Genomic DNA, 15958 nt, shown 5'->3' on the forward strand with positions numbered 1-15958 from the left:
TCTTTTAAAAGATCTAAATTAAAAAATGGTAAAGTTGGCCAACACCAAAGATGGAGCTGCACAAAATTTTAAGCACTCACCTTTCAGTTTTTGGTTGTTTTATAGATTAGTTATCTCTAGTTACCTGACCACATATACTTTTTCAGCAGCAGATTTCTTTAAATAGCGAAAAAAATATGAATAAAAGACAAAAATAACCTGCCGTTCTACAGGACTGTGTTACCAGTAGCAGGCCACTGTATGGCCTGCTACGTAATATGTCATACCTCAAAGAATTAAAGTTCCCTAATTTGAGTCATAATATTCTTTGCAGAATGGCATACCATCTGCTTCACGTAGCATTCAGATCAAGAGTAGCTAGCACCAGATTCTCAGCAACAGGGGCTGGAAACCCTGTGGCAGAAAATTATAAAGCCACCTGTCTAGAAGGAATCTCCACCCTGATTGCGATGAGGTACAACAAGATTTTTTTGCAGATACACTAGGTGAAGAGTGCATGTTTTTGTAGTATTAGAGTAAGATCTTGTTTTCATCCCATGAACTGTTTGGTTCTGACACCATGTTACGAGAAAGCAAGTGCATTCTACAATACATACATATATATGCATTTAATATATATGTAAGTTTCTGGACTTGGTTCAAAGTCTAGTCGAGTTATGAAGCATTGCCCCACCTGCTTTTAACAAGTTCTTCACACTCCTATTACTTCTTATCCAACCTTAACGAAGAGGCATCATTTTTAGGACTACGCACTTGCAACGCACTGTTTGTTACAGAAATGAGCCTGTCTGAAAGAATGTCTGCTTCTTCTGTGCTTACTGGGATTCCAACTTACCATGTGAACGACGCCAGTCACACCAACAACCTCCAGCAGGCCGTCGTCGATGCGCGGCTTCTCGAAGCGATTATCGCTGTCAGAGCCCCAGAGATCGGCTCCAGAGCCCCAGCTGTGAGGAGAACACAGCACGGTCACCACCCACCCCTGCCTCAGGGCACCCTCCCTGGTACCCTGCTGGGGTGGCTGGTTTGACAGGCTTCCAAAGCCAGACACTCTGCTCCCCTCATCAGCTGGCAGGGATTGCAGTTCCTGCGTTGTGAAAACAGCAACTGTTTTTCCTAAAATCTAGAAGAATTCTGATAAGATCTTTTGGTGGTAAAAGAAGGAGTGAAGTAAATAGTTTCCACTGCAAAATAAAAAAATGTAAGTAAGAAGAAAGTAATTCTGAATAGTTTTAGTTTGCTGGGAAATACAGGTTACAGCTTCACTAACCCTTACCTTTCAAGACTTAAGAACTTAACACAGCTCTTACTGGTCTTGACAATATTCACAGAAGCTACTGAACAGAAACTAAAGCTAAAACAAGTACGAAGTTTTTATTCTTGTACCTGGCCAAACTCACTTGCAGTTATTAGCAGGTATTCATGCACTTCAATCCTCTGACATGCTTCTGACAATTAAAACACCATGTTCCTTTCCGTGCAATACTGACCCTCCTCACTCAAATCACTCGCTTATTGTTTTTGTGCACGGACTGCTTGTCACTAATTGTGATTTTTTTCTTCCACACAGTTCTCATGTGCAATGTATATTTGTGTACGTGTATGTGCACAGGTGTGTATACACGTAAAAATACGTATTTGAATAAAAAGTTGAAACGTTTTCAGACTAAAATGCAAAGAGATACGGGTTGCTTAAGATAAGAGGGTACTTGAAAAATAATAGTATGGCAGCACTAATTACCTGCTGGTTTTGTGCAAACAGAAAACCTTCCTCTACCAACAGTACATCTAAGGAAGCCAGAATTCTGCAGATATGGCTTCCTTTCTTCCATGGCAGTAAGTCTAGCTCCCTGCAGGTATCAGGGCAGCACCCACAACCCCGCAAAAGGTAGCTGAACTGAGGGTTTTCAACAGCTACCCAGGCAGCATCACAGGCTCCATGTATATTGACCAGCTGCCTGTATGACCTGGGCAGTGTTTGACAGTTGAATTCTGTCTGGCCTTCACTGTGAAATCCAGTCAACTATTCGAGCAGTGGAGGGACAGGGGAAGATGACAGTGGACAGAAGTCATGGGCCTAGAGCCATGCCTAAAAAGCCATGTTTTGCTAGGAAACTGTGCCAAAAGAATTCTGAAGACCTTTGGTGGGGAAATTATTCCAAATTACTGCTAGGACAGAGAAGAAATAGCAAATGTATGGGGTTTGCCCTGGGAAAACAGGATGGTATAACCTTATTATCATAAAAACGTCACCTTTATGTGGAATGAAATTGTGAGTTTCAATGAATCACAAAACCAGTGTCAAAATAGTATTAAAAACTAGCTCTTTACACATAGTTGCAAAGCCAGCGAGTCATGCAGTAATCAAAAATACCCAGTAATACACCTACTGATCTAAACCGTTTTAACATTTTATCTAACCATCTGACATTTGATGTTCAAATACCAAGCAGCAATTCCACACATACAGCCAGGCATGCCTCCACAAGGGATCCTTCCTCTCCTTTTTACCTGGGTATATTAATAAAAATGAGTCCTTCTATACTTGGTAACTCCACCTCGTGCTGGTCCACTTGCAGCTTTATGTCCTTGTGAAGGTTTCTAGTATGACTTATCTTCTGCAGCCCAACTTTCACGTAAACTCCTTTGTTGTGAAACCTAGGAGCAGACAAGTATCTTGTAAATAAAAAGTGAGGCCCAGCATACCACTCTTCTTGTATTGTCTTCTAGCAGGTATGTTTAAAGACTTTTTCAATTAGCATCCTCTTCAAATTCTTCTAGCTTTACTGCAGAAACAAAGCATAAGCCATGAACTGCTACTTTATATACCTTTTACTTAAGAGAGGATTGCGCTGTCGAAGCATGTGGAGATTGTGAAATTTTATTACAGAAAAATCATCCCTTTTAAAGCATTGCCTGAATGCAATGCCTCTTTGAAATGTAAACTTCTGGGTTGGAAGATTATATTTTTAGAGGTCTTCAGGACACATTTTAAAGTGTTTTCTCATGCAATGCTAGAACACTTATGGCACAAAAACATTTTATAATCTTTGCTCATTAATTTGAAATATACTTAGCTGCAGAAACTTAAAACAGGCTTAGGAATGTTAATTTGTGACAGAGCTCTAACATCTCTAATTTTAGAATTAAAAAGATGAGGATTTTTATGGCAAAATATTTTAAGAATAACATAAACAAATGATAGTTAAACATACAGACTATTTTCTTCTATAATGGAAACGTTTGGATATATGGTCTTCAGGGCAACCTTAAAATAAGAATCATAAATTTTCATTATTTGACCCTACTAGCACATGGGTGTCATTGGAATCCAACTCTGCAAAATCTCTCTAGCATTATGTCTAAATACTGTAGATATTCAAATGGGGAAGACAGACAGTTTAGCATGCAGGTTCTAGTCAACTCTTCAGAGACTTTTTCAGTTATTTTAAATTATTATATTGGGAATAATTAGTCCTGTGTCCTACCGGTTTTAAATAGCACTGAATTAAAGGTACCTCATGTAACACCATTTAACATATACTTCTCCAGACAAGACAGTAACACGTGTCTATGCTAAGAAAGGTTTTGTCTAATTTGGATACAAATGAAAAATACTGGAATATCACTAGGAAACATAATACTTTAAATATCCCCAAGGAGTATTAATTTTCATTGCATGAAGCAGAAAGCCTGCAGAAACTGAAAGAATACAACACAGTGCCCTAACTGCAGAACACTGGTCTAAAACAACTGTAAAACAATTCTAAACGTGCATTAAATTGTGCAGAATATTCTCTCCTGCCATTTTGGATGGCACAAACAAGATGTGGCCTCTTCTGTGACAGGCCATCCTAAAGACTGCTCCAGTGGGAATGACCTGGATGAAGGGGTAGATGCCTTCACTGCTGACACAAAGGTTGGAGGAGTGGCTGACACCCCAGAGGGCTGTGCAGCCCTTCAGAAGGATATTGACAGGTTGGAGAGTTGGGCAGAGTGGAACTGTCTGAAATTCAACAAAGGGAAGTGCAGGGTCCTGTACTTGAGGAGGAATAACCCCATGCACCAGTACAGGCCTGGAGAGCAGCTCTGTGGAGAAGGACCTGGGGGTCCTGGTGGACAACAAGCTGTCCATGAGCCAGCAGTGTGCCCTTGTGGCCAACAAGGCCAATGGTATCCTGGGGTGCATTAGGAAGAGCCTTGTCAGCAGGTTGAGAGAGGTGATCCTGTCCCTCTATTCAGCCCTGGAGAGGCCACACTGGGAGTGCTGAGATCCAGTTCTGGGCTCCTCAGCACAAGAGAGACAGGAGCTCCTGTCCAGTGGAGGATAATAAAGATGATCAGGGGACTGGAGCAACTCTCTTATGAAGAAAGGCTGAGAGAGCTGGGCCTGTTTAGCCTTGAAAAGAGATGACTGACAGGGGACCTCATCTATGCGTATAAGTATCTGAAGGCTGGGTGTGAAGAGGATGGACTCAGGCTCTTCTTGGGGGTCCCAAGCAATAGGACAAGAGGCAACAGGCAGAAACTACTGCACTGCAAGTTCCACCTGAATATGAGGAGGAACTTCTTTACTGTGTGAGTGACCTTGCACTGGAACAGGTTGCCCAGAGAGGTTGTGCAGTTTCCCTCACTGGAGACATTCAGGAACTGTCCGTATGCAATCCTGTGCCATGTGCTCTGGGATGACCCTGCTTGAGCAGGGAGGTTGGAACAGATGACCCACTGTGGTCTTTTCCAGCCCGACCCATTCTGTAATTCTGTGAATGACAGAATCCTGATCATTAAATTTTACACTGTGAAAAGAACTCACACAGTTTGGCACTCAGCAATGCAAAAACCATCACTGCCACAACATACACTATCTGCCCTGCAATGCAAGTTCAGCATTAAATTCCCACAGGGAAGTCGTCACTGCACTTTGAGCTGCTAGCCTGAGCACATAAAGAGACTCCACTGAGTGAGGCAAGAGAGCACACAGCTTTGGGGACATTTTCCATTTTAAGGTCTCGCTTCACAAGAGCACTCAAGCCCATATTTCTTCCAAGGACCACCTGGAATTTCTGCTGCCACAACCTGAAACTTCCTGTTCTGCACTCAGGAGCAGCCAGTTCACATGCCAGCAGCTGCTGCATCGGATACCCTTTTTAGTTAATTTACTAAAAATAATTTTAAAAAAGCGCTAATAATGCTGACAAGACCGTGCACTTGTTTACCATGGGAAAGTGAAAAGCCAGCCCTTTTAACAGTCATTGTCACAGGCAGTCAAAGGTAAATATCCTGTGTCAGCACTGTTAACCTGCACAAGCTGTTTGCCTTCTGTGAAAACGTACCTCAGTTTCAATAATTATTTCATATTTCTTTTCCAGAAATATATAGCCCTTCAGATTTGAGGGAGGGGAAGGGGGAATCATTTCTTCTTTCCCACAAGCCCTTCAAGAATGGTACCAAGTCATTGCCCACTGAGCTGCAGGTGCTGCACACTGGGACTGACTGAGATAAAGATTACAGGGATGAAAAGCAGATAGGACAATAGAAATCAAAGTATAACCCTTATATGCAGTGGCAATAAGAAAAGGACATATCTTTTAAGTACTGTTGCTTTGCAAACACAGAGGAGTTTATTCTGAAGAAAGAATGAAGATAACTCTTACATTATATTAACTGCAAAAGAAAATCTAGAAAAGTTTCATATACTAGAACAGGCACTGCCATACACTAACTTATTGCCTGATTTTACTACCTTTGATGTCTTTAATCCAGCTGACTGAAAATGCAAACCAGTGCCTAATAGTAACCATAGAAACAATATCTTGTGTTATTCAGTTTTTAAGAAAAACACCATGAGCAATGCCTGTAATGACAGACAGAACACGGCAAGACAGGTGGGATTACACATCATTACACTCATAACCAGCTGGAGGATATTTTTAATAGCTTGAACACTGCACACTTGTAACTGACTGTAACTCTGGCAACTAAGACACAAATTAGAGGACATTTAATCATAGAGGAAAGCAGACAAAACAGCTTCTACAAGCAATTACGGATTAATTACACAATTGTGATTTCTTTTGCTCATCAATTTGAGTGATTATGAGAAGAAAAAAAGTCCCATTATTGGTTGATCTGCATGCCAGAAAGGAGGAAGGTCTCTCTCAATACCTTTTTAATAACAGTCTCACTTGAGATGGAGATTTTTTCTTTATCCTTAATACCAGCATGCAGGTGCTACCACAGCACTAAGCAAGGGTGTAAAAGGTACAGAAGTTCTGAAGAAGTTTTGAAAAGACTTTTAGCACGAGATATTTCCACTATCTCAAAATTTCACTGAACTCAATTTCACTCAAAATTTCACTCAAAACTTCACTGAACACTGCAAACTAAGAATACTAAATAACAATGACATGGCTTCCAAAAACTGCTTTGGTGCTCTCTCTTTGTAGAGGGAAAACCCCAAACCAAAGCAAACAAAATTCTGTGCCTACAAGTTCCTGGCTAACTTAATTCCTGCCTGTCCTAGCTCTGCCTCAAGCAATATTGATTTGTGGATAACTGTAGCATTTAAGATTATCAGCTGTAGTGTAAATTGGAAGTAATGCAACACCACAGAGCTGATCTTCACACCTGGTTTCCCCAGGATTACCTGCTATTAAATTTCCCTGGTTCTTCTTCTCTAGCATGATGGAAGTCCAAGCTCAACTCTGCATCAATGCCAAGACCACAGTAATTGTTCATCTGTACAATCTGATAAAAAAAAAAAAAAAGGTTTTATTTCCTGCTTACATTCATAAACGAAGAAGTTCCAAAGTTTTTCAACAAAAGCAAGCTTTGCAGATGATCCTTCCAAGTCACTTGCATCTTGCTAGATTCTGGAAAATATTTTCCAGAAACACTGCACTAAAAATAAAGCTGTAGGAAAAACTGTTGATATGCAGTCATTATTTCCAAAGTATCAGAAACTTCAAAGTTTAATCTTAATTAAAAGTGACAGGCATAATAAGGCAGAAATAAAAACTAATGCAGAAATAAAACCAATCAACCTCTCAAAGCAATTCTTCACAAAGAACTGGACAATAACTTCACAAATTGCTGGACACTAATGCCACTATTATTTTTGGCATCAACCATGGATTTATCATTACATCGCTAGGAAGATGCTCTTCCTTACTTTGGAAGGTGACCAACTTACATCAGAGTGTAGAACTTGACTTCACCTACTCAACTGTGTTTTATATAGCTCCCTATATGCCAGTCTCCAGTTTCTACAGATTTCTACCATTTCTGCCATTAATTCTTCCTTTGCATGCCATAGCTTTTTTATCCTAGTCCTTGACTCTCCCACCCTTCACCTTTAAAAAGCAGATTAGGCACCCAGGGAAAATCAACCCCCGTCTCCACCAAGTGAAAAATAGCTGGAACCTGAGTAACTTAAATCCTCCAACTGACTCATAATGCCTAGGATTTTCCAGTGACCAGACTAAAGGCTTAGATAATTGCTACCATTGTTACGATTTCCTCCTTTTTTTGTCACTCCCTTGTCCAGTTTCTTCTTTTTGTCTGAAGACAGACAGAACCAGGACTCACATACAGCTCTGAAAGTCAACATCTACAACCAACATTTTTATTCTCCTAAATAGAAACAAGTTAATATGAACCAAGGAACAGTGACTTTCATTCAAAAAAGTGCAAACAATGGATGCCACATATACAGACATGCAGTGGCAGTAAGATGGCAGAAGGATTTACTTCCTGTATATGCTAGGAACAACTAGTAATTTCTTATATTGTGAAAGGAAAGATGAGAGTACCTTTTGAGGAGGGGGGTGTTTTTGGGTTGACACTCCAGTTTTACAAGTGTTCTGGAAAGTGTTTGGCATTTTTTCCAAACCTTTCTCTTATTTGAGAAATAACTTTCTTTCCAGCTGAAGCAGACAGGTATGCCATTGCCATGTGAATCTTTTCATTAATCTTCTATCAGATGCTTTTTGCCAAACAGCTATGAAGCGTGCTCTGCAGCCAACCAGTCCTGCCCAGACTGAAACACTATATCCAGATGTTGCTGTATTCACTAAGACACAGCTCAGTGAGGCCCAAGCGCGAAGCCAAGTGAGCAAAAAATTAAACTATGTTAATATCCATCATCCTTGTGGTTTTTGATAGAACAACAGTTCCTAAGAATCAAACCCAAATGGTACTCAGCTCACCTTTGGAGGCTCAGGTTCTCCAATGCCATTCTCTGCACCTTCTGCCGGCTCTTCCGCATCCAAAAGGATAGTCCAGCGGTCCATAAGAACATCATCTGCCTCATCCACAGAAACCAAAATGGAGTATGGGTCCTCCCCACTGTAGCCAGCTCCCCATCGCAAGACCCTCCCCAGGTCATTACCTGGGCAACAACAAAGAATGCCAAATTAAGACTGTACTTCACAGTTAGAGCATCAGCCCTGTTCTACAAACCACATTGCATTAAGGTGCTCCAGACAAGTCATAGTTAGCTTGGAACAAAAAGTCAACAAGCAGAAAAAAATATCTAAGTTTTGTTGTGATTGCACGTGTGCTTACTATTACATACAGACAAATTCTCATCTGGAATGTTTTCACACACACAAAAAAATGGAAAAACCTGTTATTGAGTTAAGATGTCAGGGAGCAACTGAGTTCACTGGTTTAGAGAAATGGCTGATGGTTGTCAGGAGGAGAATATCTTGCTGTCTTCAACTTCTGCCCGCTCCCATATACCCCATACACTCTGGCTGCTTGCTTTTCCTTCAGAAAGCATGGCTGATATTTCCTGGAAAAGCTGATACTGCAATTTACCCTCCAGCACCAGCCAGCACTGATCACAGCATCTCTGCTGCAGAACTGAGTTCTTCGTCAGAAAGAAAAATAAAGATAAAGCTTCTGGAGGACTTCTGCCCTTGGAAGAGGAATGGTTCTTGCTGTGATTCTCACCTGTTCCTAAAGGTAAGATGGCAACCGAGGGCTCTGAGCACACCAGCTTGTGCCTGATTTCCTCGAGTGCACCAAGGACCCAGCCAACGGTGCCGTCCCCTCCGCACACCAGCACTCGGAAGGAGGGGACTTTGGAGAACGTGTGAAACCTTCATTGTAGAACAAAGCACATGGGAGAACAAATGTTACAATGTAATACAGGAACTGCAAAGTCTCCTAACATGCCATTTAAGATAACACGGTATTATTGGAATCCTGCCCCACGCCCCACTTTACCATCTGTTTCAGGATCAACTTCAACAAAGTGAGTGGAAAAATAGGAAATTTTAGGTACAGCTGTATTTAAAAAAAAAGAAAACCACATTCCTCTAGGATTCTTCACTCCTCTTCAAGAGTTAAATGGTTAATCACTTCCATTTTCAAAGGCACAGAGATCTAACTAGTCATTATTTCAGTGCGAACATCTATAACTCTTTAAATCCTAGAGGAGACGTTGATTAGTGGTGGTGTTTTTTTACTCGGTCATAGGAATCACAGTACATTTTCTTCTTCACAGTACTGTTTTCCTGGTGACTCTTACCTTTTTTGGTTTTTCATCCCACATACAAAGATATCATGCAAAGGAATTTTTATTTCCCATTGCACAAGTAGGAGCATTTTGCTGTAAAGCTACAGAAAGATTCCAAGGCCAAAACCAGATGAGCTAATTACTGAAATTCAAGCTTGAACTGCATTAGAAAGACAACAGAATTATACAGTTCTGAAAGAAAAATTAGTTTGGGTAATTTGTTTATCTTGCCTCCTGCATAAGCTACATTTCTTCCAACAAAGCTTTTGTTCTGAAGATCTTGTCCTGACAGTTTTTTATTAAAGCAGTGCTGAAGAAATGAGGAATAGGCTACAAGCAGCACTTTCAGTTTTATGAAGCTGGTAACAAAGTGGGGTTGATTAAATCAAGTCACCAGTTCCTGCCCCCCTACAAGCACATTATGTCCTGTTCCTTGTAGAAATGTTGCAGCTGTGATCAGCCAGGCTCTGTTAATTCTGTAATTGTGGCCAAGTTTCAAGAGTCAAGACAGAAAATTTTATTACACTTTCCTAGTAGTTCCCATGAAACATTAGAAGAAACAAAAGCAAAAAATCAGCTTTTGTGAAGAAATGTGCCACTTCTCTGTCCATCGCCATTCAGATGTAAGATATTTTTAATATTTATTAAAGATGTGCTATTGTAAAGGGCATTTGACGTTCCCAGGACCGGACTCTGCTAGACTTGACAGAAATCTATATATCTGGAACTACTCTATTCTCTTTTCTTTAGAGAACCTCAAAGTTTAAATCTGGTCTCACAGTAAGAACCAATCAGAAGGGAGTGATCCACTGCCCTGGCGTTCAGGCATACAACAGAAGCAATTTAGATCTTCAAAATAAGTAAATCTAATACATCCTTTAAAAAAACGTAACAACGTAAAAAATTTTTTTTAAAAATATGATGACTTACCCAGGAAGTGGGCCCCCATTGGTAAGTTCAAAGACCTGATGTGGGTTTAGCAGCTTTCTAAAACTGTACAGCAGATCCCGACCTTTCAGCCCACCGCTTTTTGGATTCACAAATACAAGAAGTGGGCAGCAATTCTGTGGTATCTTGGAAGCCTGAAAGAAAACAAGAAGAAAAGGATAAGCCAAACCCACGAATAGGAAGAAAAATTACTACTGCATCTCAGAAATATTACCTGATGCTTCCTTGATGCTTAGTAAAAAAAAATCCAGATTCTATAAATAAAAAGAGTCAATGTCCAGAAACGGACAGGTTAACTGCTGTTCTTGATGCTCTGGGAACTGAAGTCTCCTTAACCCACTCCAATTACACAGTGGAGCCAACATGAAACAAAGTCATTGTAAACAGCCCTTTTTACACATTTTCAGTAAACAGTCTATGCCAAAGAACAGCATAAGGGATAAGAGTCATGTACAATTCAAACAGAGAAAGGAGAAAGCTTTTCAATAGAAAAAGACAGAACTTCTCCCCAAACCAGCTGAAATTTTTTTCTTTAGTTTGGTGGTTGTCTTAGAATACATGTTAATTTACAAGGCCAAAACATTTCAAAATGAGGATGTCTGGGCAGACACTGGCATGCCCCTCCCTGTAAAATAAGAGGCTGAAAGCTTCTTTAAAAAATACGTAATTAAAGCTTTTGTATCAGGAGGGTTTAATCGGGAGTGCCAGTATCTTATGCTCTACTGAAGCTGCTGCTGAAAGGGCTCTCAAAGCATGGCCATGCTGCAGTGGAGTCTGGTACCCATCCACAAACCACTGCAAAGGAAGCCACTGGACATGGCAGAGGTGGGATTTCCTGGGGCACTCCATGGACTGCACAAGAACTGTACTTGCAACCTTGCTGGATGTCAAAACTTCCAGCCAATAGAAGCACCCTCTTGGGGCTGGTTTTCAGCCAGCCAGTCTGCCCACAAATCATTCTGTAAAACGACCTGTAAATAGTTCTAGAAAGATCAGAAGACTCTGGCACACTGTTCATCTGTCCTGCCATGGGGCTGGGGGGCAGGTACGTGCCAGAAAAGTTCACTGGACATTTCAACAAGTGCTCTTCAAAACAGAAACGTTTGCCACAGTCCCTAAGTTGTGATAATTTGTATTTACACATTGGACAGGATTCAGAGAACAGCGATTTGTCATGCAGCTGACCAGATGGATTCAGGGAACAGAACAACAGTGCTAAATATAAGTCAATTTAGACAAGAGTGATTCAGGGGGCGGTGAGGCAGCAGCATGACCGCAGCGTGCAAGCATGTGGAGAGATACCAACAGCTACAGAGAGGAGGAGACTGCACCCAGAGAGCCTGTTGACTGCTGTCCGTGAGCAACCACCAGAGAGCACGATCTGAGGTGAACAATGGAGAAATCAGGACAAATTAATGAGTTAAGCTTATGGGGATGCAAAATGGGGTCTGACACTGAGCTACCCCAGACCATCATCTACCTGTGAGCTGATACAGACACTTAAAAACTAATGTTTGTTTGGGGCTTCACAGTACTTGAGAGATTTCCTCTAATCTTCCTTTCTTAAAATAGCTGGCTGCTAATACTCTGCAAGTCACACCCTGCCAGATGTGTCAAGATACCCACAAACACATAAAAATCCCTCTCCTCTAACACTGCCTGCATAAGCAATGCTCTCTGTTATCCAGTGTGAATTGTCCCTTGAAAAAGAGAAAACACACTGGGAAAAGGAACACCAAGCAACTAAGAAGGCTGGTGGAGCAGGCACACACTTCTCTTACCCCTTTGTTCCCTATCCTTTAGATTCTACCAGAGACATTCACTTTGAAAATACATCTGTTCTCTTGAAAAATAAATTAGCCAAACAAGGCCTATTTTGGGGGACAAAGAGCCAAAAGAGCCTCAAAATTTTGTTTTACTGGAAAGGTTCCACTGCTGGCAGAACAAGTAGGTTGGTGAGACAGAGGCTGGAAAGCTGTGCACACAGCTTTCTCCAAAGGAACCACCTTCATGCTGAACTGTGACAACTGGGGTCAAAACACCTCTTGCCTCTATATTCAGATATTATTGGAAAGGGAGAAGCAATTACTCAAAGCATGTCCAACACATAACAAGGGTAATACAGTCATTTCTGTTAAGCACATGAAAAGGATTACTTGTAGACAGCAAAGGAAGTCTATGGAAAACAATGCATGCCGCTGTCACAAAAAGGAAGGACTTCTTGAGTATTAAGGTTAACAGCTCAAGGATCCACACAACCCAGAGAGACAAGTGGATTTCCTCCCCTTGAGCCATTATTCCAGGCAATAATGGAAGAGTAAGCAGAGCTCTGGTTTTTCCAGAAATAAAGGCTATCTTGTTACTCCACCAGTTCCTGCACCACCATCCGCCATATCCTGCCTAGTCCTTTGACAATCACAGAATCGTCAAGACTGGAAGAGACCTTTAAGATCATCCAGTCCAAGTGTCAGCCTGGCACCGCCACTGTGACCCCTAAATCACTAAATATTGTATCACCCAGCACTAGAACATCTCCAGGGACAGTGACTCTACCACATCCCTGGGCAACCTATTCCAATGCCTGACCACCCTGACAATGAAAATGTTTCTAATTTGTAATCTGAATCTCCCCTGTCTCAGTTTAAGGCCATTTCCTCTTGTCCTCTCCCTGCAGGCACGGCAAAAGAGACCGGCCCCCACCTGGCTATAACCTCCTTTCAGGTGCTTGTAGAGAGGGATGAAGTCCCCCCTGAGCCTCCTTTCTTGAGACTAAACAAACCCAGCTCCCTCAGCCGTTCCTGGACGCTTCACGAGCCTTGCTGCCGTTCACTGGACACGCTCCAGTATCTCCCTGCCCTTTTTAAAGTGAGGGGCCCAGAACTGAACACAGTAGTTGAGGTATGGCCTCACCAGTGCTGGGTACAGGGGGAGATCACTTCCCTAGTCCTGTTGGCCACACTATTCTCAACACAGGCCAGGACACCATTGCCCTTCTCAGCCACCTGGGCACACTGATGGCTCATGCTCAGCTGTCTGCTGACAGCATCCCCAGGGCCTTTTGTGATGAGCCACTTCCTAGCCACTCTGCTCCCAGCCTGTAGCACTGTGTGGGGTTAAATCCCACAAGCAACAAAAGGCAGAGCAGCTCTGAAAGGAAACATCATGTCCCATGGGGTAACAGAGCAAACCGTTCCCTTCCTGCACTCTTTGTCCGGCTTCTACTCTGCCCTACCTTCCCTCCTGACCATACCCCATTTCTTCCTCTTCAGAGCTTTTTCTACTACCTAAATATCATCTCCAGCCATTTCAATTTTCTGAACAATAACGGCAATCTGAAACCTCAGGCTTGGTCTAATGCCTGGAAACTTGCAGGCTTTAAAAAATGGAGGTTAAAGAGATAATAAAAAGAAAAAATACTAAGTTCTGCAGCTCAAAGTAAATAAAAACTTTTCCAAGAAATAATAAGAGAGAAAAGAAAACAGCCCAACAATGAAGTCCAACAATTACCTTACTTGAATGTCACAGGAATATTTGATTATCTTCTGTTTTTAAGGAAATCAGTTTCTAAAAATATTGGTTAGGGACATATAGAAGTGACACGTTGAATATGTGTTTTATATTACTTGCTTTTCCAGGCAAGTTCTAATGCTCTAGGTTTAAAACCAAGTAACTAAAATAATTCAAATGGAACTTCAGGGAATTGCAATGATTTTTGAGACATGGTGAACTCTAAAGTATTCAAAAGCACAGCTGTGTTTAGTAAAGTCATCTGAGATCTTTCCCAAGTAAATATGAAGTATTGCAATTATGTATTACAGTTTCTACAAAACTGCCATCTAAACTTCCCATCAAGTGCCAATATTGTACCCTCCCCCCAAAAAAAGAAGTTAAACATATACCCTGAATGCTACTAAGACTCACAAGCAGCTGCAGAGAATGCCTGGAGCTAAAAAAATATCTGTATGTAGTGTATACTGAGCAGTCCTACTACTCAAAACTACTCTCATTCAAGTATCTTCTGATGTAAATTCCTAACTATACTCATTTAGTACTAGATGCATCTATACAGAATAAAAAAGTGTTCTAGAAAGTGTTTATCCTTACCATTAACTTGCTTCCTATCATGACTCTTCATTAAGCTTAAAGGAGTAATAAACGCTGCTAAATCCCTAGATAAAGGCCAGCTTCTAAGAAAACAATTATCTTTTGGTGGGGGTTAAAAACTCTACGGTGGTTTGTACAGCAAAGCAGGGCTGCTGTTGAGCTTTCTCAAAAGTACACTCTCTGTTACAATTACAGATGGTCACAAGGGTAGCACCTTTATGCTGCAGAATCTTTTCAAAACCCTTAGTAAAGCCTCACTGGGGACATACAAATGAGTTTGTTACAGGGCAGAAGACAGTGTGTGACTCACAGCCTGAGGACTCCCTTCCCCCTTTAGCACTGGCTTCAGTGCTCTGCTTGAGGAGTGAAATCTGCAGAGGGGTTTTGTGTTGGCTGGCGTTGAGGAAGGAATTTATTGCTCGTTTCTTAGAGACAGCTGAAGGAGTCTGTGTGATTTAGACACTCTGACAGTCACCCTGAATTGCTTAATTTGTCAGGATTAGCACAACACGGCTTCAGGTTGGGGCAAGATGTTTATCATCTGCACTAATCCCCTTTCTGTTGAGTGCACTGTGTAATCACATCTCACAACAAAGCAGAACAAGGCGTTCTGAGCCACAGGCCTACCAGCATGACAACCATGGCACATCTTCTAGTGTGGTGGGTTGTCTCCAGGAACTGCAGATATCTCTAAGTGCCAAGTAAAATTCAACATCTGCAAGTGGGATGCCAGCAGCACATCCCATTTGAAAGGGCTCACGATGGCCCAAGCACAAACTGCCTCCACCCTGGCCAGAAAGGTCTCATTATCTCATGAGGAATTATGTGCAAGGTGTCTCTATGCATCTGGAGCAGCAGCTGGGCCAACTCCCAAGCTTTTTCTTTACTTTTTGGCATATTGCAGAAATGGAAGAATCATAGAATCATTAAAGATGGAAAAGACCTGCAAGACCATCAACTCCAACCTTTGGTCACCACTTTGTCAACTAGACCATGGCACTAAGTGCCATGTCCAGTCATTTCTTGAACACCTGCAGGGATGGTGACTGCACCACTTCCCTGGGCAGCCCACTCCTGTGCCTGACAACCCTTTCATTGAACGGTGAAAAGGCTGACAGCCTTTCCAAGGGGTGAAAAGTAATCTTGCATGGTGTTTTGGCAAAAAGTCTCATTAAAGTATCATGCTTTTAAGTTGTAAGTATTTGTGTGAGGAATTAGTGGAACGAATAAAATGGAATTTTCATCTATTTAGGAATCTCCCACATCTTTTTCTATTACTCTTAAGGAACCTAAACATAAGAGGGCACTCCACTAGTAAAAGGCATTAGTGATAAAGGCACAAAAACATGTGCTGGTATTGGCCTCATACAACTCTCTGCTGAC

General features: G+C 41.6%; 1 protein-coding gene across 1 annotated transcript in view; it reads right to left on the bottom strand.

The window, feature by feature from the left end:
* DGKQ (diacylglycerol kinase theta) overlaps nt 1-15958 on the bottom strand; it is a 95361-nt gene that overhangs the window by 10246 nt on the left and 69157 nt on the right. Inside the window, exons 16-21 of the mRNA XM_027748065.2 lie at nt 10454-10605; nt 8956-9104; nt 8208-8389; nt 6647-6747; nt 2512-2658; nt 836-947 (exon numbers count right to left, since the gene is read on the bottom strand). Coding sequence (XP_027603866.1) covers nt 836-947; nt 2512-2658; nt 6647-6747; nt 8208-8389; nt 8956-9104; nt 10454-10605 — 843 coding nt within the window. The remainder of the gene's footprint in view (nt 1-835; nt 948-2511; nt 2659-6646; nt 6748-8207; nt 8390-8955; nt 9105-10453; nt 10606-15958) is intronic.

Source organism: Pipra filicauda, unplaced genomic scaffold (assembly GCF_003945595.2).
Source record: "Pipra filicauda isolate LSUMZ 115617 unplaced genomic scaffold, ASM394559v2 scaffold11_size5308982_pilon, whole genome shotgun sequence".
Classification (NCBI taxonomy): domain Eukaryota; kingdom Metazoa; phylum Chordata; class Aves; order Passeriformes; family Pipridae; genus Pipra; species Pipra filicauda.